Source organism: Anabas testudineus, chromosome 9, assembly GCF_900324465.2.
Source record: "Anabas testudineus chromosome 9, fAnaTes1.2, whole genome shotgun sequence".
Taxonomy (NCBI): domain Eukaryota; kingdom Metazoa; phylum Chordata; class Actinopteri; order Anabantiformes; family Anabantidae; genus Anabas; species Anabas testudineus.
Window position 1 is genome coordinate 27,442,339 of NC_046618.1, and position 17,830 is coordinate 27,460,168.

General features: G+C 41.5%; 1 protein-coding gene across 2 annotated transcripts; it reads left to right on the top strand.

Annotated features, from left to right (window-relative positions):
• Positions 1 to 1,174: 1,174 nt before the first annotated feature.
• Positions 1,175 to 16,697, top strand: canx (calnexin). 2 transcript variants are annotated; one of them, XM_026343560.1, is made up of 15 exons: positions 1,175 to 1,277; positions 6,208 to 6,405; positions 7,095 to 7,168; positions 7,435 to 7,493; positions 7,702 to 7,843; positions 7,935 to 8,016; positions 8,147 to 8,339; positions 8,428 to 8,617; positions 8,810 to 8,923; positions 9,363 to 9,519; positions 9,656 to 9,871; positions 10,492 to 10,611; positions 12,254 to 12,383; positions 12,466 to 12,527; positions 12,942 to 16,697. In XM_026343560.1, the coding sequence occupies exons 2-15, from the start codon at positions 6,211 to 6,213 to the stop codon at positions 12,999 to 13,001; spliced, it is 1,794 nt and encodes a 597-aa protein (XP_026199345.1). In that variant the 5' UTR covers positions 1,175 to 1,277; positions 6,208 to 6,210; the 3' UTR covers positions 13,002 to 16,697. The 2 variants fall into 2 exon arrangements, with proteins under 2 accessions (XP_026199345.1, XP_026199346.1); XM_026343561.1 differs by having other exon boundaries at positions 12,945 to 16,697.
• The last annotated feature ends 1,133 nt before the right edge of the window (positions 16,698 to 17,830 follow it).

Genomic DNA, 17,830 nt, shown 5'->3' on the forward strand with positions numbered 1-17,830 from the left:
TGCAAACTGGGTTTCATTCGTTAATACAGGGAGGGGTTCAATTGGAAAAAGTGAACTGACTGATTTAAAGTGAACTGACTGACTCTGAGTTTTATTTTACTTTTTCTTTGCAAGATGCACTGGAATGCATTACTATATTCTTGTGTTTGTCTTTTGTATCCTTTAGATAAAGTCTATTTAAATGATCTCTATCCAATCTGTGAATTGTAATAAAGACAGAAATTTAAATGAAAGCTTTGTAAAGCTTGTTCATATTACGTCAACGTTTCAGTCGATGTGGTGGGAGCAGAAAGTAGAGGGTGAATTTAGGCAACTTTACAATAAAAGTCTCCAACTTTGAACAACAGAACATTAACAAGTAATTTGTAAGGTTCTTTAGAAGCAAAAGTAGCTGTAATACTAAGTGATTTCTGTTTATCTAGTATTAGTTTAGTATTTCAACCTCTGTTGAACTTGATGCTGTAAAAAAATGTTTGGTGGAAGTTGGAGCTACACACGAGCTTCAGTGTTTAAAAGGAGAAAATATTATTGTCCTTTCACATTTGGACGGGAAGCTGTCAAAAGCAAAACACGTTTCAAAGAAACATTTGTAGTAATGAACAGAAAGTTAGGGTCAAAGAGCGACGGTTTAAAAATAGTGTAAGTATTACTTTATATGTTAAAGATTCGAGGTCCCGTAGTGTACAACATGGTACAGAAACGGCCTTTTAGCTTACGTTTCTAGGTAATTGAAACATGCAGAATTAGCTCTAACAGGTTTCTTTTTGCTGTGCACTATTTGAAATGCTGAAAACTGTCTGAATCACTGGGACGCTGCAGAAATCGTTAAATCGTGATGATCCTCAGTTCTTTTTCCTGCACCTTTTGTACATTATGTTGTAGTTATGAGATAGTGAATCATACAGGAGGCCGTTTCTCTTATGAATGCAGCTTCCTCAGATTTCATGAATCTTTTTGACTAAAACTCTTTTTTGCTTCTTTATGTATTTTAATTTGAAGCTCAGCCCGTAACATCAACTCGACTACAGCCAATCAGCGCACATTTCCTGTGACAGCTCGACCAATCAGCGCTGTCCACGAGGTTCAGCTCCAGGAGGCGGGTCCAGTCAGGCTGACTGAGATTTCCCACCGTCCAATCAGCTGCTGACAGTTGAACGGAAACGTCAAACGTTCGCTGTCGTTGACCAATCACCGACAGGGGACGGGGGTTTCTCGTATCCAGGATCCCACGTGACCCTCCTCAGCAGTTCCCAGGCGGTCAGACCGGAGAGCTGGAGGTGAGTAGAGTCCGACAAATGTCACTTTTAACAGGGATCAAAGGCGATAATAGTGGTTTCTGACACAATGTGGTTCGCTAATATTGGTCGTACTTCAGTTAACTATATAATGACAGGTTTTATTCGTTAAAAATAAACATTCTCATGAAGGCTGTTAGCACTGGACCGAGTAGCTAACTGAAGCTAATTAACCACAGGTGAACTCAGCTAGCCAGTTAGCCTGCTGCGTTAGCCGCTACTAACGTTTACTTAAGTCAGACATTAAATGTGAGACGTTTTTTTCCGTTCACACGACTTCACTTAGATGAACTGACTCTGTTTTGTTTTCTGCAACAAAGTTGACTAACTTGTCTGTGGACATTTACGAACAGTTGTTCCGTAATAGCATCGCAGCTAAGCTAAGCTAAGCTAAGCTAGCTGAATCGATCGTGTTGGTAACAGCAGACGGCTGATTCTTAACACAACCCTTTAAAAAGGTCCGTGAGCTGTTAAACAACATAGTTTACAGCCGAAATGTTGAGAGAATGCTTTGGGAAGAACATCATGCCAGAAAAGAATGAATGAGTGCTTGTCAGCGGTCAGTTCCCATGTTAACCTCCTCAGTCATGCAGCAACGAATTCGTGTTTTGCAACCAAATCTAATTCAAGCGCAGGGACTGATTTAAAGTGCAGAGAGGCTCAAAAATATCCTCATACATCCGACTAAATTCTGTGGAATTGTGGATTAGAGGAAGAAGGACAGCGCACAGGTCTGACAGAAATATTTAGATCATATATTTGATTAAGAGAAGCAGTAGCATGCTGTGAACATACTCCCCCACATGTCCTACATTCACAACTTTACTTGGGTATATGGGTATAATAATGTACATCTTAAAGCAGGATGCAACTCTCAACCGCTTTCATCATCAGCCTGATAAATTATTATCTAAGGTAATCTTCGTTACATTAAAATCCTGCAACCACAGAACCAACCATTGTTTTGTGTTGGTAGTTGGAGGTATAATTGCTGATTATCTTTTTTTTGTACCACTACACGGATGCAGAGACAATCTAAAACTTCATTTGGATGGAATAAAGCAGCTAATATTGCTTACAGTCTGGAATCAGAACACTAAAACCTGAAATGTTAGGAAGCGCTGTGAATCCAGCAATTTAAAATACTTGATGTTTTGTTGTCATTGATGAGTTTTTCCTGGGTAAAGATATAAAATGGCAATTAATCTAACCTAAGCCGGAACCAGCTTGATGTGTCTAGTACACTATAGTTTCATTAGCTGATGTTGGGAATCCAGTCTTTCAGCCCAACAGGTTCGACCTGCCAGTTTCTTTCAGGATTCAAAGCGTCGTTTTAGACTTTCCTGTAAATCGCTGTGATTCAAGTTTCTGCCAAGTTTTAGAAAGAAGACAAAGTTAGCAGCAGGGTAAAAATGTAAAATCCACTTTATTTTTTGATATCTCAAACCTCAAACTAAATGGTTTCAAATCTTCAAACTAAATTTAACATACATCTAAGATAACCTGCGTCAGTCATAAGTCAGTCAGTTTATTTATGGATATAAATATTTTATCTAACCCTTGTAATATTTTGTTGTTAAATAGGGTTCTTACATAGATGTCCTCTTTTGAATTAAATGAATACATTTTTACCACAATTATTTCACTCCAATACATCCAGAAATCTTTAGTCACTTTGCTGCTGCTAGGAGGTAGGAGGGCAGTTCTGCAGGTTAGATGACAGGAATTTACAGCCATATTTCACAGGCTAAAAAAAATAACACCACAGTGTTGTTGGATAATAATAATAATTATGAATTAAAATATTACCCATTATTGTCAGTTGGATCTTTTATTCATAAATATGCTTTTTGCAAAAAGTTACAACCCTGTAATTACCCAAATCCCCTAATTGCCACTGGTGGATCAAATTAAATTCACATTTAAAGTGTTTGTAATCGTAGTGCCTACAAAAATAAATAAAGATGTTTTCAATACGCACTTTCTTACAGGAACATGTCTCCTCTGAGTTTATTTCTGTTTGAACAGTAACCTGTTTGTCCTGTCTGGTGACAAGTTAACTGATGCAGACTAGCCAGAGGCTCATTTTGCTGTTAAATGAGGTGAAGCTGATCACAGCGCAGTCAGATATGTTTGATTAGCTTCAACACACTTTTTCCAATATTTAACACAAGAATAATTCAAACATCTCCAACAAATGCACCAAGTCCGCTGTATTTAATTTAAATCTGTTTCTCCTTGACTTAGATTTTGTTTGCTTGTCTTGTTCCTCACTTGTAAGTTGCTTTGGATAAAAGCGTCTGCTAAATGACTAAATGTAAATGTAGTAAAGAAAAAGTTAAACACCCCAGTGATTCCATGAAAGTTTGTTAGCTACCATTATTTTAGACTGAGGATGGTGGGCTGTGCATTTGTGCACTATGAGATTTATCTCCAGTAAAAATCACAGGTGAAAGAAGAATACGTTTATTTTTGGTGGCAGAGCTGCAGCCATTGTTAAACCTTAAATTAGAACTACTAGTATAAACGTTAATGTTACTTCAGCTAATTCCTTCAGATGCCATGTGGCTGTCGCACAGATGGCTTTGATGCTAAGCTAACAGTTAGTGTCGCTGGTGGTCACACTAATCACTACTCTGCTGGGCTGTTAGCAAGGCATGCTAATCCTGCTGCAGCTTAATCTGATTAGCCTGGCTGTTTAAGAGACGTGTAGCAGGTTGTTTCTTCAAATTTAGCACCCTACATGTGGCTTTTTTTCCTCACACAGGTTTTCTTAAGTCGTGTAGAGATTAGTGAGTAATTATTTTAAATTTAAATGAATGGATCACTAACAGAAATGTGTAGTGCTGCCAATTTTCAAAGAGATTTTTTTTCTATATTAATTGCTGAAACTTGCGTTGTTTAAAGGATGATCGGCTACTACAAGAGCTGCATCACCTGTAGCAAACATGATTACTGCAGAGAGATGGTGTTCAGGCCAAGGTGAAGAAAAGAGAAAACTGAATAAAGCAGCGGCTGACAGAGAAAAGTTACTATGAAGGTGGAATCTGTGAAGGCTTCTCCAGACTGTTTAAGGAGCTTTAAACTCAACAGTGAATCTTTAATACATTAAATCTGTGATTATGATAACCAAAAAAATTTGTTTTATGCAAAGATTATAAAATAATTATGAATGTTATGAAATTCTACATTCTTCTCTTACAGATTAATAAAATAATGCTGACAGACAGAACAAAGTTATTAAACATTAAATAATAACTAACCTAAATTATTGCTCCGATAATGAGGTTTCTGTTTTGATATTATGTGGAACTGTTTAATTTCATACAGAACTGCTCTTCACATGTCTTTGTTTCATTAAACAAACCAAAAGGTTAATTTTGTAATTAAATGACATTACTGGTACCAGAATAGTTTCCAGTTACTTACTGAAGCTGCAGCTCTAACGTGGAGGTTTCTCCTTCTCTGACTGTGTCAACAGAAAGAGATTAATTCATATTTATGGAATTGTTGGCTGTTGGTATTGGTTGGTAAGAGAGGGGGGGGTGAATAAATGTCAGTTAAAATGTCACTGACAGTGGGAAAGACACTTTTGCTTTTGCAGAAATACTGTGTAAACAGATGGATATGTATCTGTTAGTGTTATCAGCTGTAAACACGGGCCGTTTGTGTAACACTGCTCTGCGTTTGGGTCTCCACAGACTCTGCAGTGCTTATGTGCAGAGTAAATTGCCCATGCTCTGACTGTGTGTGTGTGTGTGTGTGTGTGTGTGTGTGTGTGTGTGTGTGTGTGTGTGTGTGTGTGTGTGTGTGTGTTGTGGGGTGCTGCCGTAATCCCTCGGGGTCTAATCTCATTAAGGTTAACAGAGCCATGTTTGCACATCCTGTGGGGTGCTGGTTGGTCACTGTGGTGACAGATGGATGCGAGGGACACGCAGGTTAACAACCTGCCTTGGGTGTGTGTTAGTGATGGAGTCCCTTGTTGCAGTGAATTTGGTTTGTTACAGATATTATTTAGAGGATTTTTGTCAGCAACCATGTTTTGTTTGCACAGATACACTGACAGCACTAAAGCTCATCATAAACCAAAATGTAAATTTTTCTTCACACGCAGAGTCACTTTTTACACCTTTTACACCTGCAATAAACTGATAAACATTTTGTTATCTTAGCTGTTTTGTTAATGTGCAGGCAGGTTGTCTGCTCTGCTCTTATTACCGCATCAGTCAGTAATTCTGATGTTTAACAGTAATTCGGCTGCTTCGTGACGATTAATTTAGTTGCTGCCAATAACAACGGTAGCATTTGTGGTTTCTGGTCCAACAGCAGCTTATCACACATCTGAACTAACAGAGATTTATACCGTATTTTCCGCGCTATAGGGCGCTCCGGAGTATAAGGCGCACTGTCATTGAATGGTCAAATTTTTTTTCACATATAAAGCGCACTGGACTAAAAGGCGCATTAAGCGAAACAAAACAGTCAGACAATAGTCAGATACTGCCGTTTTTTGATAGTTTTAAGTGTTTTAAAGGATTTGGTTTGTTTTACATTTAAATTTAGTCATTTGGCAAACAAAGGGACTTACAAGTCAGGTACAAAGCTAAATAAACCGAGGAGAAGAACTTTAATATGAAGTGCTCTAGGAGGAGCTGTTTCCATTTCATGAGGTGTAAGTGCAAGATTTGTTTTGCGTGCAGAGGTGGGTAGGTTGTTCCACCATCGTGGACCCACTGAGCTGAAAGGTTTAGCCTGGCATCTTGTGAGGTGAAGGGGCCGCAGGACGCTGACATTTAATACAATTCTTATGACTTCTTCAAATCTCAAAATGTGTGTGCTGCTCGCAACACTGATGACTCATCTGGTAAAAGTAAAAACTGAAGCCTCTCTGCTCTTCCTTTTGTGTCGGCAGACTATGGATCAGAAGGTCGGGTTGTTCATCCTTCTGGCGGCAGGCCTCCTCTGCCTCAGTTTGGTTCCCGTTTGTCGGGCTGATGATGAGGTCGAGGACATCGAGGGCGAGGACTTGGATGTGGACGTGGATGATGAGCTTGAGATGGACGCACAAGATGAAGTTCCGCCTGCACCTAAAACTCCTCCTGCACCCAAGGTAAGACTGCGAATAGCTGATTAGACCATTTTCTGGATCAATTACTCATGTGTCAGCTTCAGTACAGGTTAATATCACTAATTTATATGTAATTAATGTGATAACAGATGACATGCTGATAATTCTGAAAACAGCAGAAGCAGAACAAATAAAGACAATAGTGTACTCTAGATGGGTTTTTAATTCAAAAGCCAACACTTAAACACATGAAGGATTTTTAATAAATCATTTTGCTTCTGAGAAAGGTCGGAATGTTTTCCCAGCAGGTGCCTCATTAGCGATTACCGAGCTGAGTTATCAGCCTGATAACAGAGCTGTGACCTGCTAATCTACTGACCTGTATTCACACTGGAAACTACAAATTAACAGTCTAATTATCACTCGACGTGTTTGAATTAATGAACAAAATCCAACCTTTCGACATGACATGATTCTCCAACAAATACCTTTTCTTAGAAAAATGAAAGGGCCTTTCTTTTCAAATTACGTTTCTGTCAGATTAAAATGTGCAGAAAGTGAAGGGCTGTGAATCTTCACAAAGCTTCAAGAGAAACAGTTTAATTTCCTTCTCTGATTATTAAAGTTTCTATCTAACATGACACAAAAACACAGATTCACTGCTGCAGAATCAACACTGCTGATTAAATGAATCACGTCCCTTTTTTTTTTTTCTACCTCTTTGTTTTCAGGTGACCTACAAAGCTCCAGAGCCGATGGGAGAACATTTCTTCGCTGAGTCTTTTGACCGGGGGACACTTGATGGGTGAGCACAAGTTTGTTGGCTAGAGCTAACGATTTACGATTTAAATGTAAGTTAATGTGCAGGTTATATTTTTGATGGTTATTTTATTTTTATATTTTTATATTTTTATTTTTGATTCCTACATGTTTAATCCACTTCTGATTTTGTTGCTGTGTCACGATCTTCAGGTTTATTTTTTAAAGTAATTGAACTGTTCAGCAAATCAACATTGTTCTAGTAGATGTGATCTGATTCTGATCAGTAATTAAACTGTGTGTTGGTTTCAGTTGGGTCCTGTCCAGCGCTAAGAAGGAAGAAGCTGACGAAGACATCGCAAAGTATGATGGTACGTACAGATCAACAGCTGCCAAACACTCCACTACATAAGAACTATGTTACCAGAGAGAATGTGACATTAGCCTGTGTTCCTATTGGCCGAGGTTGAAGCCAAGGATAAGCTCTTGGTTAGATCTCGTCCTGGCTGCTGTTGCTGACAGGTTAACTGCTTTTTAATGTTCACAGGTGAGAAATTACAATGTCATTCTCATTAACAGGTAAATGGGCAGTGGAAGAGATGAAGGACAGTAAGCTGCCTGGTGATAAAGGTCTGGTTCTGAAGTCCAAAGCCAAACATCACGCCATCTCTGCACAGCTGCTTCGACCTTTCACCTTTGACACCAAACCCCTGATCATCCAGTAAGTTCACACATCTTCTCTTTCTAACATGACGTTAATCTGTGGGGCCTCGTCCTTGTCTTCATCCATCTGTATTTCCGTGTGTGTTCAGGTATGAGGTGAACTTCCAGTCAGGGATCGACTGTGGCGGTGCCTACGTCAAGCTGCTGACTCAGACTCCTGATCTGGACCTGGTGAGTCTGGCTCTCTGCTGTTATTGAATCAAATCTCATATCTGCTTATCGCTTTAGCCATGCCGAGCGTTGAGATGAGATACTTGATTATTTAAATACTTATCTGAACTTTGACTGTTTGTTTCTTCAGGACCAGTTTGTGGACAAGACTCCGTACACCATCATGTTTGGACCTGACAAATGTGGAGAAGACTACAAACTGCACTTCATCTTCAGACACAAAAACCCCAAAACCGGAGAGTTTGAGGAGAAACACGCCAAGAAACCTGACGCTGACCTGAGGACATATTTCACGGACAAGAAGACACACATGTACACTCTGGGTAAGACCTAAACACGCCTATACACACATTGAGGAGTGTCCATGTGTGTAACTCCTTTTTGTCGCCCCCCCCCCCCCCCCCCCCCCAGTGGTGAACCCTGACAATAGTTTTGAGGTGCTGGTGGATCAGACGGTGGTGAACAGCGGCAGCCTGTTGACAGACATGACCCCTCCTGTGAACCCTCCCGCAGAGATCGAGGATCCAGACGACCACAAGCCAGAGGACTGGGACGAGAGGCCCAAGATCCAGGACCCCGATTCCGTCAAGCCTGAAGACTGGTCAGTACACAGCACTAGGTTTAGTGGAAACCACTAAAAGTCCTGACTCAGAGAGAGTTCATCAGCCACGTTAGCCTGCGATTAATCTACCGAAACTGTGTCTGTGTCCGGAAGCCGAACACACGAGTAGACTGCTTCATTTAATTTCAATTTAACAAATTCTTCCTACTTTACTTTTTTAATTTTTTACAGGGATGAGGATGCTCCCGCTCAGATCCCAGATGAAAGTGCAGTGAAACCAGACGGCTGGTTGGAAGATGAACCCGAGTACATTGGAGATCCTGACGCTGTGAAACCTGAAGACTGGTACATACACACACACACATTCATGGACATGGAGGATTCCTTTTAAAACTATTTTTAGGTTGCAAATGGCATTCCTTAGAAACAAACAGCAGTTAGATCAGTCTTCTCTCATGGAAATGTGTGTTTGGCTTTGCAGTGCGACACAACATAATAGTTAAGTTATTGATTATAGTCAGAGACTGATTTGAAGAAGAACTTGGAGACTTGAACTGTTTACTGTCTCATGGTGACTAGAAAAAATGCCACCATCTTACCTGATCGGGATTACAATCCATTTATCTATTTTAATACACTGTGGCAGCAGGTTCAGTAAGGTAGCCCAGATGTTGTCCAGTTCCCCTACGGGACCCAAGGTATTCCCAGGACAGATGAGATATGCTATCTCTCTAAAAGAAAAAAAAGTTATGTGTAAAACAGATTTGTTTTTCCTGTCCACCAGGGATGAGGACATGGATGGTGAATGGGAAGCTCCTCAGGTTCCTAACCCTGCCTGCGAGACCGCTCCTGGCTGTGGAGCCTGGAAACGACCAATGATTGACAACCCCAACTACAAGGGCAAGTGGAAGCCTCCCATGATTGACAACCCTAACTACCAGGTACGTCTGTGGGCCTAACTAAGCAAACTAACCTATTTTGAGCACAACTGAAACAGAAGCAGCTTTCTGCAGAGACTCAGTCAGTGTAGAGGTTTTTCTGGGCAGGATCCTGGCTTCAGAGTCTTTGTGTTTCCAGGGTGTCTGGAAGCCCAGGAAGATCCCCAACCCTGCGTACTTTGAGGATCTGCACCCATTCAGGATGACTCCATTCAGCGCCGTGGGGCTCGAGCTCTGGTCCATGACCTCCGACATCTTCTTTGACAACTTTTTTATCACCAACGAACGCACCACTGCTGAGCGTTGGGCCAACGACGGCTGGGGGCTGAAGAAGGCAGCAGAGGGCGCTGCTGAGGTGGGTTCATTATTCTTTATATACAGTCTATGAATAAAACAGGAACTCGTCATACAAATAAATAATTACTATTATTTCACCCTGAAAGTTTTTTTTTTTTTTTTTTTTTTTTTTTTAAATTTCATAAAGTGTTCTAAATGGTTGGGTGACTCGTTGACTTTGTTTAGATCCTTCGGTCTCTAGCAGGGTCACTGTGTGAGACAGAAATGGATGCTTTGATGTTTAGAAGGATCTCCTCAGAAACTGTGCCTGTAGCAGGAAGATGTTCATCGGCAGGTTTAATGCTGCATTCAGGGACACATGACTTCAGCACTAATTCTCAGACAATATTTGTGAACAGCATGGTTATAAAATAAAAACTAATTATTAGGAACAAGGCAAGCAGACATGGGCTATATGAATACCTTCTCCACCTGCTGCATCCTGGGAGTCAGTTTATGAGAAACTGTGCTTTTTAACTTTTCATGAACTCTCTCCCTAATCTCTTTCTCTAAACAGTTGCTCTGACCAGTCCATAGTGGAGACAGATTTTCTTTAGCTAGAGTAGTGTCTGTAGTTCGTATTTTATTATTTTCTGAATGTGTTTTAATATATTTTGTGACATCTTTGTTTTGCTGCAGCCTGGTCTGGCAGCTCAGATGCTGAACGCTGCAGAGGAGCGTCCATGGCTGTGGGTGGTCTACGTCCTCACTGTGGCTTTACCCCTTGTCCTCATCTTTGTCTTCTGCTGCACTGGCAAGGTAACAAACACACAGTCGTCAGGTGGCAGGTAACTGTACTGAGAGGGAAATGCAGTGATGCGTTTCTACTCATGTCACTCGTCATGCCTGGATCACATCGCCACTCTTCATGCAGTCTTCAGTGCTGATGCCTGGTGTGTGTGACTGTCCACAGAAGTCGTCAGGAACAGCTCAGGGTCAGTTGAGTCTCACCAGCTTACAGGAAGAGTTTAAAGAAGCTGGGCGCACGAACCACCCTGCCGACACCTCTTCAGGCCTGGTGACCGTTACTGTTAATGTTGCTCAAGTAGTTTTGTGGCTGAAGTGTTTGTTTCTATGCGGTTGCTGCTGCCACTTTGTGTTTGTGGTGATGTAGTGTAGAAGGCTACATGTGGAGACACCCCGGCTGCATTGTGGCATTCTCAGTATTAAACAGGGATGCACCGATGCTAAAACCCATATATGAACATGCTTGAGTCAGACAGGAGGAGCCATTTCAGTGCTTTGGAGATATTTTAATTTAACAATGATGATGAGAGAACATCACTAAAGATAAGTTTCAGTAGAAAAAGCAGAAACTTCAAGAATCTTCACCCTCCCTGCAGTTGGCCCGTCTGGTCAGCCTTCACCTGTCGTTATGTGTGTGTAACATCCAGCAGAGGAGAGGATGATGCCACAGACAGTTTAATGTCAGAGACAAGACACAAACCATGTTAATACAAATTTAATTGGCTGTTTCAGTATGTGTAGCAGTGAAACTCAGTCAATTACACATCGTGCTGACGTGGAGTGACGATGTAGCCTGCTAATCAGAAAATGAACAGGCGAGTGAATGTAAAAACTCCAACTCCATTTCACTGTCATGGTGGAAATGCTATGTGATTGTTAAGTACTCATATCAGTACTCAGTATCTACTCAGTACTTGTGCTGTGGAAAAAAGATGGTATCGGTACATCCCTAACATTAGGTAGTGCACATGCGCTGGTCGCTTTTTGTTGTACATGTTGCACTTTGGGAAATTTTGCAACTGCACACGTTTTAAAAGTCAAGTTACGAGCTTTTACAAGTCAAATCATGAACAATCATCGCACAGAATCTGTTGCAATTAGTTTTTCACTCTGGCTCGATGTTGGTGCCTAAAACTGTTGGAACTGGAGATGAGCTCGATTAGTTGCTGAACAGCTTGTGACTTTGACAAATAACCACAGTGATGGTCCGTCTTTGTTACCCTACCATTTCTTCCATTTGTTATGTTAATGGAGGAAGGAAATGCTCAGTTTTATTTTCACTGTTGAGCATCAGCTTCTTTAATTGCTCTGTGCAGGATGATTGTTTTCTCCGTCTAAAACTGAAGACTGAACGTCATTAAGTAACAGACTGTACAGAACAGATGGATACAGAGAGAGAGAGGCAGAACAAACCACTAATTTCTCAGGTTTTATCATAGTAAATGTGTTTATGGTCTTAATGTGACCTTACCGTTTACAAATCAGGTTTATTTTGTGTCATTTATAACACTCAAATTTTTTATCTCAAGCATATGGAAAATTGTCCTCGTTTTCAGAGTTACTTAGTTTGACTCCGCTGGTTCTCGTTTTTGGAGGTCTGACGGGTTGTGAGCTGCAAATTTAAAATCAAACTAAACTGTTGTGTGTTCTGCAGAAGAAGAGCACCGCGACACCGGCGCAGTACAAGAAGACAGATGAACCTCAGCCTGACGTGAAGGAGGACGAGGAAGAAGAGGAGGAAGAAGAGGAGGAGAAGGCTGAAGAGGCAGAGAAAGGCAGCCCAGGTAACTACGATGTGTAGACTTCAGTGAACTGGATTGTCTCTTGTCTGCCACTGCTTGACTGATCAGATCCCTTTTCTTTCAGATGCAGAAGAAAAGAGTGATGAAGAGGAAAGTCAAGCGGAGAAGGAGGCGACAGCTGACGAGGTGAGGAGATGACCAATGGTGATGTAAACTTCAAAGTGCATCACGATATTTTACAGTTACAGTCACAATATAAATGAGGATATGAAAATAAAAGTTAAACAACATCTCATTGTCCACAAGTCACAGCTACAATGATTAAAATCTGGACTGTCAAATACTAAACTTAACCAATGAATTAGAATAAGTAAGTGAAACTTTTTTTTTTATCATTCTCCTGATTGCTTGTCAGCAGTTTGTTCAGAATCCTGCATGTTACTGAACCACAAGAAAGCCTTCAGGAATGTTTGTCTCCATAATCAATATTCAGACAATCAGTAGTAGTAGTAGTAGTAGTAATTGTTATGATGATGAAGGTGAAGAGGAGCTGAATGGGCGCTCTGTGATTCCCTTAAATGACCCTTGTCTCCTCTGCAGAAGTTGGAGGACGATGTTCTGCGAAGATCTCCCAGAAGCAGGAAACCCAGAAAGGACTGATATCTCTGAAAAGGGAGTCCTAACATCAACACCTCCCCCCTCCCATCCTCTGCTAAAATATCCCTCCCCCTCCTCACTCTCCTCTTCTTCTGTTCCTCTGCTCCGGGGCGATGAAGCCTAACCGGATCCTGTGGAAGCAACAAAGCTAACAGGAAAATAATCAAGATATGGATGCCTGATGATGATGATGATGATGATGATGATGATGATGATGATGATGATGAATTTGAGTATGAACAGGACTGAGTTAGTGTGATTAAAATGTTTTTGTTATCGAAAGAGATTAACTGAGATTAACTAAAGCTAACTAAAGCTACCTGCATCATTCCTTAACAACTCCTGAGCAGACTCGAACCTATGGGACTGCCTCCACCCGCTCACCATGCAGCACCATCCCGCCCAACCAAGCAGCTGCCAAGCTAGCCACAAAGTCTCCTGACAGACAGAAAGTTAGTTAGCCTAGCAACATTATTAGACCATTGACAGTCAGGATTACGCAGCAGATGGTCTGGAAACGAACCCACGATAAGTCTCGTTAAGTAGCTCAGTAACATGCAGCATCCACCTTCAAACAGTAAAGCTGCAAGTCTAGATGACTGCTGCTACAAACGGACTGTGAATCAGTCTGATAATGAAGACATCAGCAGGTATAGTCAGGGAATTAGCCATCCAACTAATCTTTCTAAACAGAGAAGACATTATCTAATGAACCTGTTAAATGGTCCAGAAACAACTAGTTCATGTGGCTGTCAGCAGTCATTATCTGCTAACCTGAAGGAACCATGGTGCTGCTTTAGCTACACACCGTCTATTAGTCTGCTACCGTGCTGGTAATTTGGTCAGCAGCCAGTCAGCAGGCTGTTAACATTGGCATTAACTTGGTCTCTTGCTAACTGGCTGCTAATGGTACCTGTAAACAACTTGGTCGTCTTGGAAAACTTGACTTCTTATAAGACAGTTAAACGTAGCGTAGCAGCAACTAGCGACTAACAGTGCTCGATTTTTAAAAAGCCAACGAGCTGATATGTAACAAGACTAACGAGAAACACTCCAGCTGACGCAACGTGTGCATCTTTTTTTATGTCTTGTCTTGTTAGTGTTTGTTCTGCAGCAGATCTGCGGGAAATACATCACTCTCTCTTATTCTTTCCTGAACGAGTCTCCTCGGTCTTTATTGTTCTGATGGCAGCAGAGGAAGGTCAGAGGTCAGGTCTGAGCCTAAAATCCAGGCCAGGACAGAGTTAGACCTGGAATTGGACGGTTGTCTGTGTCAGGTGTTTGTTACCTGGTGCGGAGGCCATAGATGGATCTGACTCAGCACACTGCTGGTTTTTTTCAGCAAAACTGCTGAGTCATCGTGGCGATGCCTACCAGTAGCAGCAGCAGCAGATGAGCCGCTGACAAAAAGCTTCTTCACAGCTCCAAACCTTCAGTTAGAACATATGAGATTTGTGTGATTTCAGTCCAAACAGACGTGACAGCAGCTCACGTCGCTGCTCGCTGGAGACGGCTTCTCCTTTGTTTGCTGTATTTGTTCTGCACATACATCTAACTGGCCGTGGACACGTGTGACGAGGTGCTGCTGTCGTCTTTGTTTGGACTGAAAACGTTCTCGTGTCTGCAGGTGGACAGACTCCCATTCCCTCCCTATTTCATCAACCCCATATGAAAAAGAAAAAGGCACTAAAGGGGACAAACTCAGGCGCTTATACTCGTCCACCTGCGGCACTGCAACACCTCCACCAGTCACAGGCATTTGGCCCCATGTTTAAAAGAGACGGCACTTGAACATAAGAGTTTGACAGAAATTGAACTCGAGCTCCACTTGCTTTGCTTTGCTCCGCTTTTTGTTTAGTTTTTTATTTCACAGTTCAGTCATGTAGTGACTTTAACTTTATCTGAGAGGAGGTTGAAGTCAGTAAGTGCACACTGAGTTGACAGAAAACAGCGACTTGCAGTTAACACACTTTAATCAGCTGTCCTGATAAAGGAAGTTTTCAAGCAGATTTATTGTAAAACAAACTGGTGTCGTTGTCCCGTCTCATTATAAACTGAATGTTTTGGACATTCTGCAATAATGTGACATAAGGATTAGCTGCAGCTGTCGTTTCATACTGAACCTCACAGGAGTCAGTATCTGACCGGATCTAGAATCTTAAGGACTCTAACTTTAACTTTCTGTTGTCGCCTGCTGCTGCTGCTGCTGCTGCTTCCTCCTGATGAAGTCGTGTTAAGCCTCCACCAGTCAGATGATCTTAATTTCAGGCTAGAGAGGGTTCCCAATCCCACGTACAACCCATCAATTAGTTCAGAAAGCCAGCAGAATGTGGTGAGTTGTGGATAAGTGTAACTGTTTGCTCCTGAACCATTTATTTAGCATTTATAATGTGTGTATGAAGACTTTAACAGGAGCTGATCTAAGTGTTAATGTATTGGTGAATAGATAGTTCCTCATTTTACAGACACAAATGCTTAATGAAAATCATTAGTTGATTAATCAATAATGAAAATGTTCAGACGATGAGTGAATATGTAGAGAAGCAGCAGCTGTAAAAGACGTTTCTGGACATTAAACACTGTACAGACACACGTTATAACTCGCACAGCGTTTAAATGTTAAATAAGAATTTTTAAATGTCTTTGATTTCGTTGACCACCTGACCTTCCTCGCTCTTCACCATCAGGACAGAATTTCCATTTTTCTCTTCATTAGTGGTAAAACTTTGACCAGGATTTAAGAGGAAAGATTCTGGGAATGTTGCCTGAGAAGATGCCAACTCGTGTATCCTACATGTTGTTAAAACACAACACAAGTAATGAAGGAAAAAGCTGCATGAGGAGGAAATGACGTTCTGTTCTGTTGAGGGTTCACATCTTGAAGGATGTGACAGAAACTGGTTTTAGAGAGTCTGAACATGTTCAAATCAAACGGCTCTGTTAATGCAGTCTTCTATCGATGAGGTGACGATGATGGTTTTTGTCCTTGTGTGCGTGTCAGACTTGGGTTTCCCAGACACTGAAGTTGTTTTTGGTCCGGTCAGGATTGGCAGGTTGGCTGAAACCTGGTGGGTGTTTAAGTAAACCTGAACTAAAAGGTTTTAAAAGTTATGTCTCTGGTTGTCGGCGAGTTTGGATTTGGGGCCTTGAGCAGAACCAAAGGTCCATGGTTCCATGTCAGATCACCTTTACTTCCCTCCTTCTTCTTAGGTTAAACACAAGCGACCATAGTTGGGGTTTAGCTGTTGCTTTTAATCTTTTATTGGTCCTCTGCTGTAAATCCAGTGATGTTGGGTCAAGGATGAATCGCCTCCAGCGGCAGCAGCGTTACATTCCCAACAAGAACCTAGGCTTCAGCCACACTCTCCTTCCTCCCCGTCTTCCCTGGTCCTTGTTTTCTTCTGGTCGTGCCCGGCTGAAGCTGCCTAGCTAACAGACTGTAGACTGAACACTGTATCTGCTGGTGAGACTATATGACTCTGTAACTCGTTTTTTATTTTGTTGACTTTGTGTTAAACCGAACATTCGGCCCAGCCTGTTTCTGACGTACGTGCCATGCAGAGAGACGGACCTGCTGACACACACAGCTTTGAATAGAAATACTGTGATGATGGAGTCTGGTGTTTGTGTGTATGTGTGCGTGTGTGTGTGTCGACACGCAGTTTGTTTTGATGAATAAAAAGGCCAAGTGGAATCAGACTGCAGTGTTTAATGTGTTTGTGTTTCATTTATCACATGTAACTACAGGAGAGACTGATTCAGAACTCTGTTCTCATACAGTCACAGTGACAATTCACAGAAAACCATTAAGTTCAGTTCCCTCATTCAAAGATTGAGGCTAATAACAGGGGTGGTGCAGGCCTCAAGAAAAATCTGATTGGCCACCCTTGGTCCCCCATGTACCGGATGAAATCCACCCACGGTGTAGCAGAAGACAGGAAATAATGCGGGTAAATTTGTCACGTGAGGTGCAGCAACTAGTGAGTCAGTGTCGACTTCTTTTTCCAACTGGCAGCGACACTGGAGGACGTCACGCTTCTCACAGTCTGGAGTTAGTCAGGTTCAGCTGTGAGGTGGGTCAATTCACTGTTTCACAAACACATGAATGGTGGGAGAGCTTTTATCCAAAGTGTCTTACAAAGGTAGGCAGGTAAGCTTAAGGGTAAATACCACATTTATTCTTTAAATTCAAGTAATGTTTATTTCACTGTAATTAGGTCGCAGTTTACTGCATCCACAGAAGCATGACTGTGCAGAGGAATGGACGTCTCTTCCACCGAGCTATAGAGCGTGGACACTTACCACCCTAATATCATATCCGCTGGTAAACTGAATCTAAAATTCACTGGTGGCTCATTGAACTCCTGCTGCACCATGTTTAACAGATGTGACTGAAGATCAGTACATTTAATCAAACCATCTCTGTAGTTGGGCATTACTCCACAGGGATCTCTTCTCATGCTCTAACAGAAGTGTTTGTTTCCTGAAACCGAGCTTGAATTAAAAATGACGTCTGACTGATTTTTATGTGATGAATGTTTTTAAGTTGTTTTTTTCCAAACCTTTTCCAAATTATATTGTGGACAGACTGCCCCTTTTGAGGTATCAGGAGTTCTGGGTTCAGCGTCTCGTCCAAGGGCACCTCGCCAGGTAGCTGTAGGAGGAACCGGGATTCGAACCACTAACCCTGGGGTTTAGGAAATGTCTGATCTGCCACCTGAACTACTGCTGCACACTCAGTCATTCATAATTATATACAACTAAAACATAAAATAACTCCAGGTCTGACTTATGAAAACGTTGAATTGCACCAATGATATCTTCACTAAGAC

Coding starts and splice junctions, on each gene's coding strand:
- canx (XM_026343560.1), top strand. CDS start 6,211: ATGGATCAGAAGGTCGGGTTGTTCATCCTTCTGGCGGCAGGCCTCCTC. Junction 8,924..9,362: donor GCTGTGAAACCTGAAGACTG/GTACATACACAC, acceptor CCTGTCCACCAG/GGATGAGGACATGGATGGTG. Junction 12,384..12,465: donor GGCAGAGAAAGGCAGCCCAG/GTAACTACGATG, acceptor CTTTTCTTTCAG/ATGCAGAAGAAAAGAGTGAT.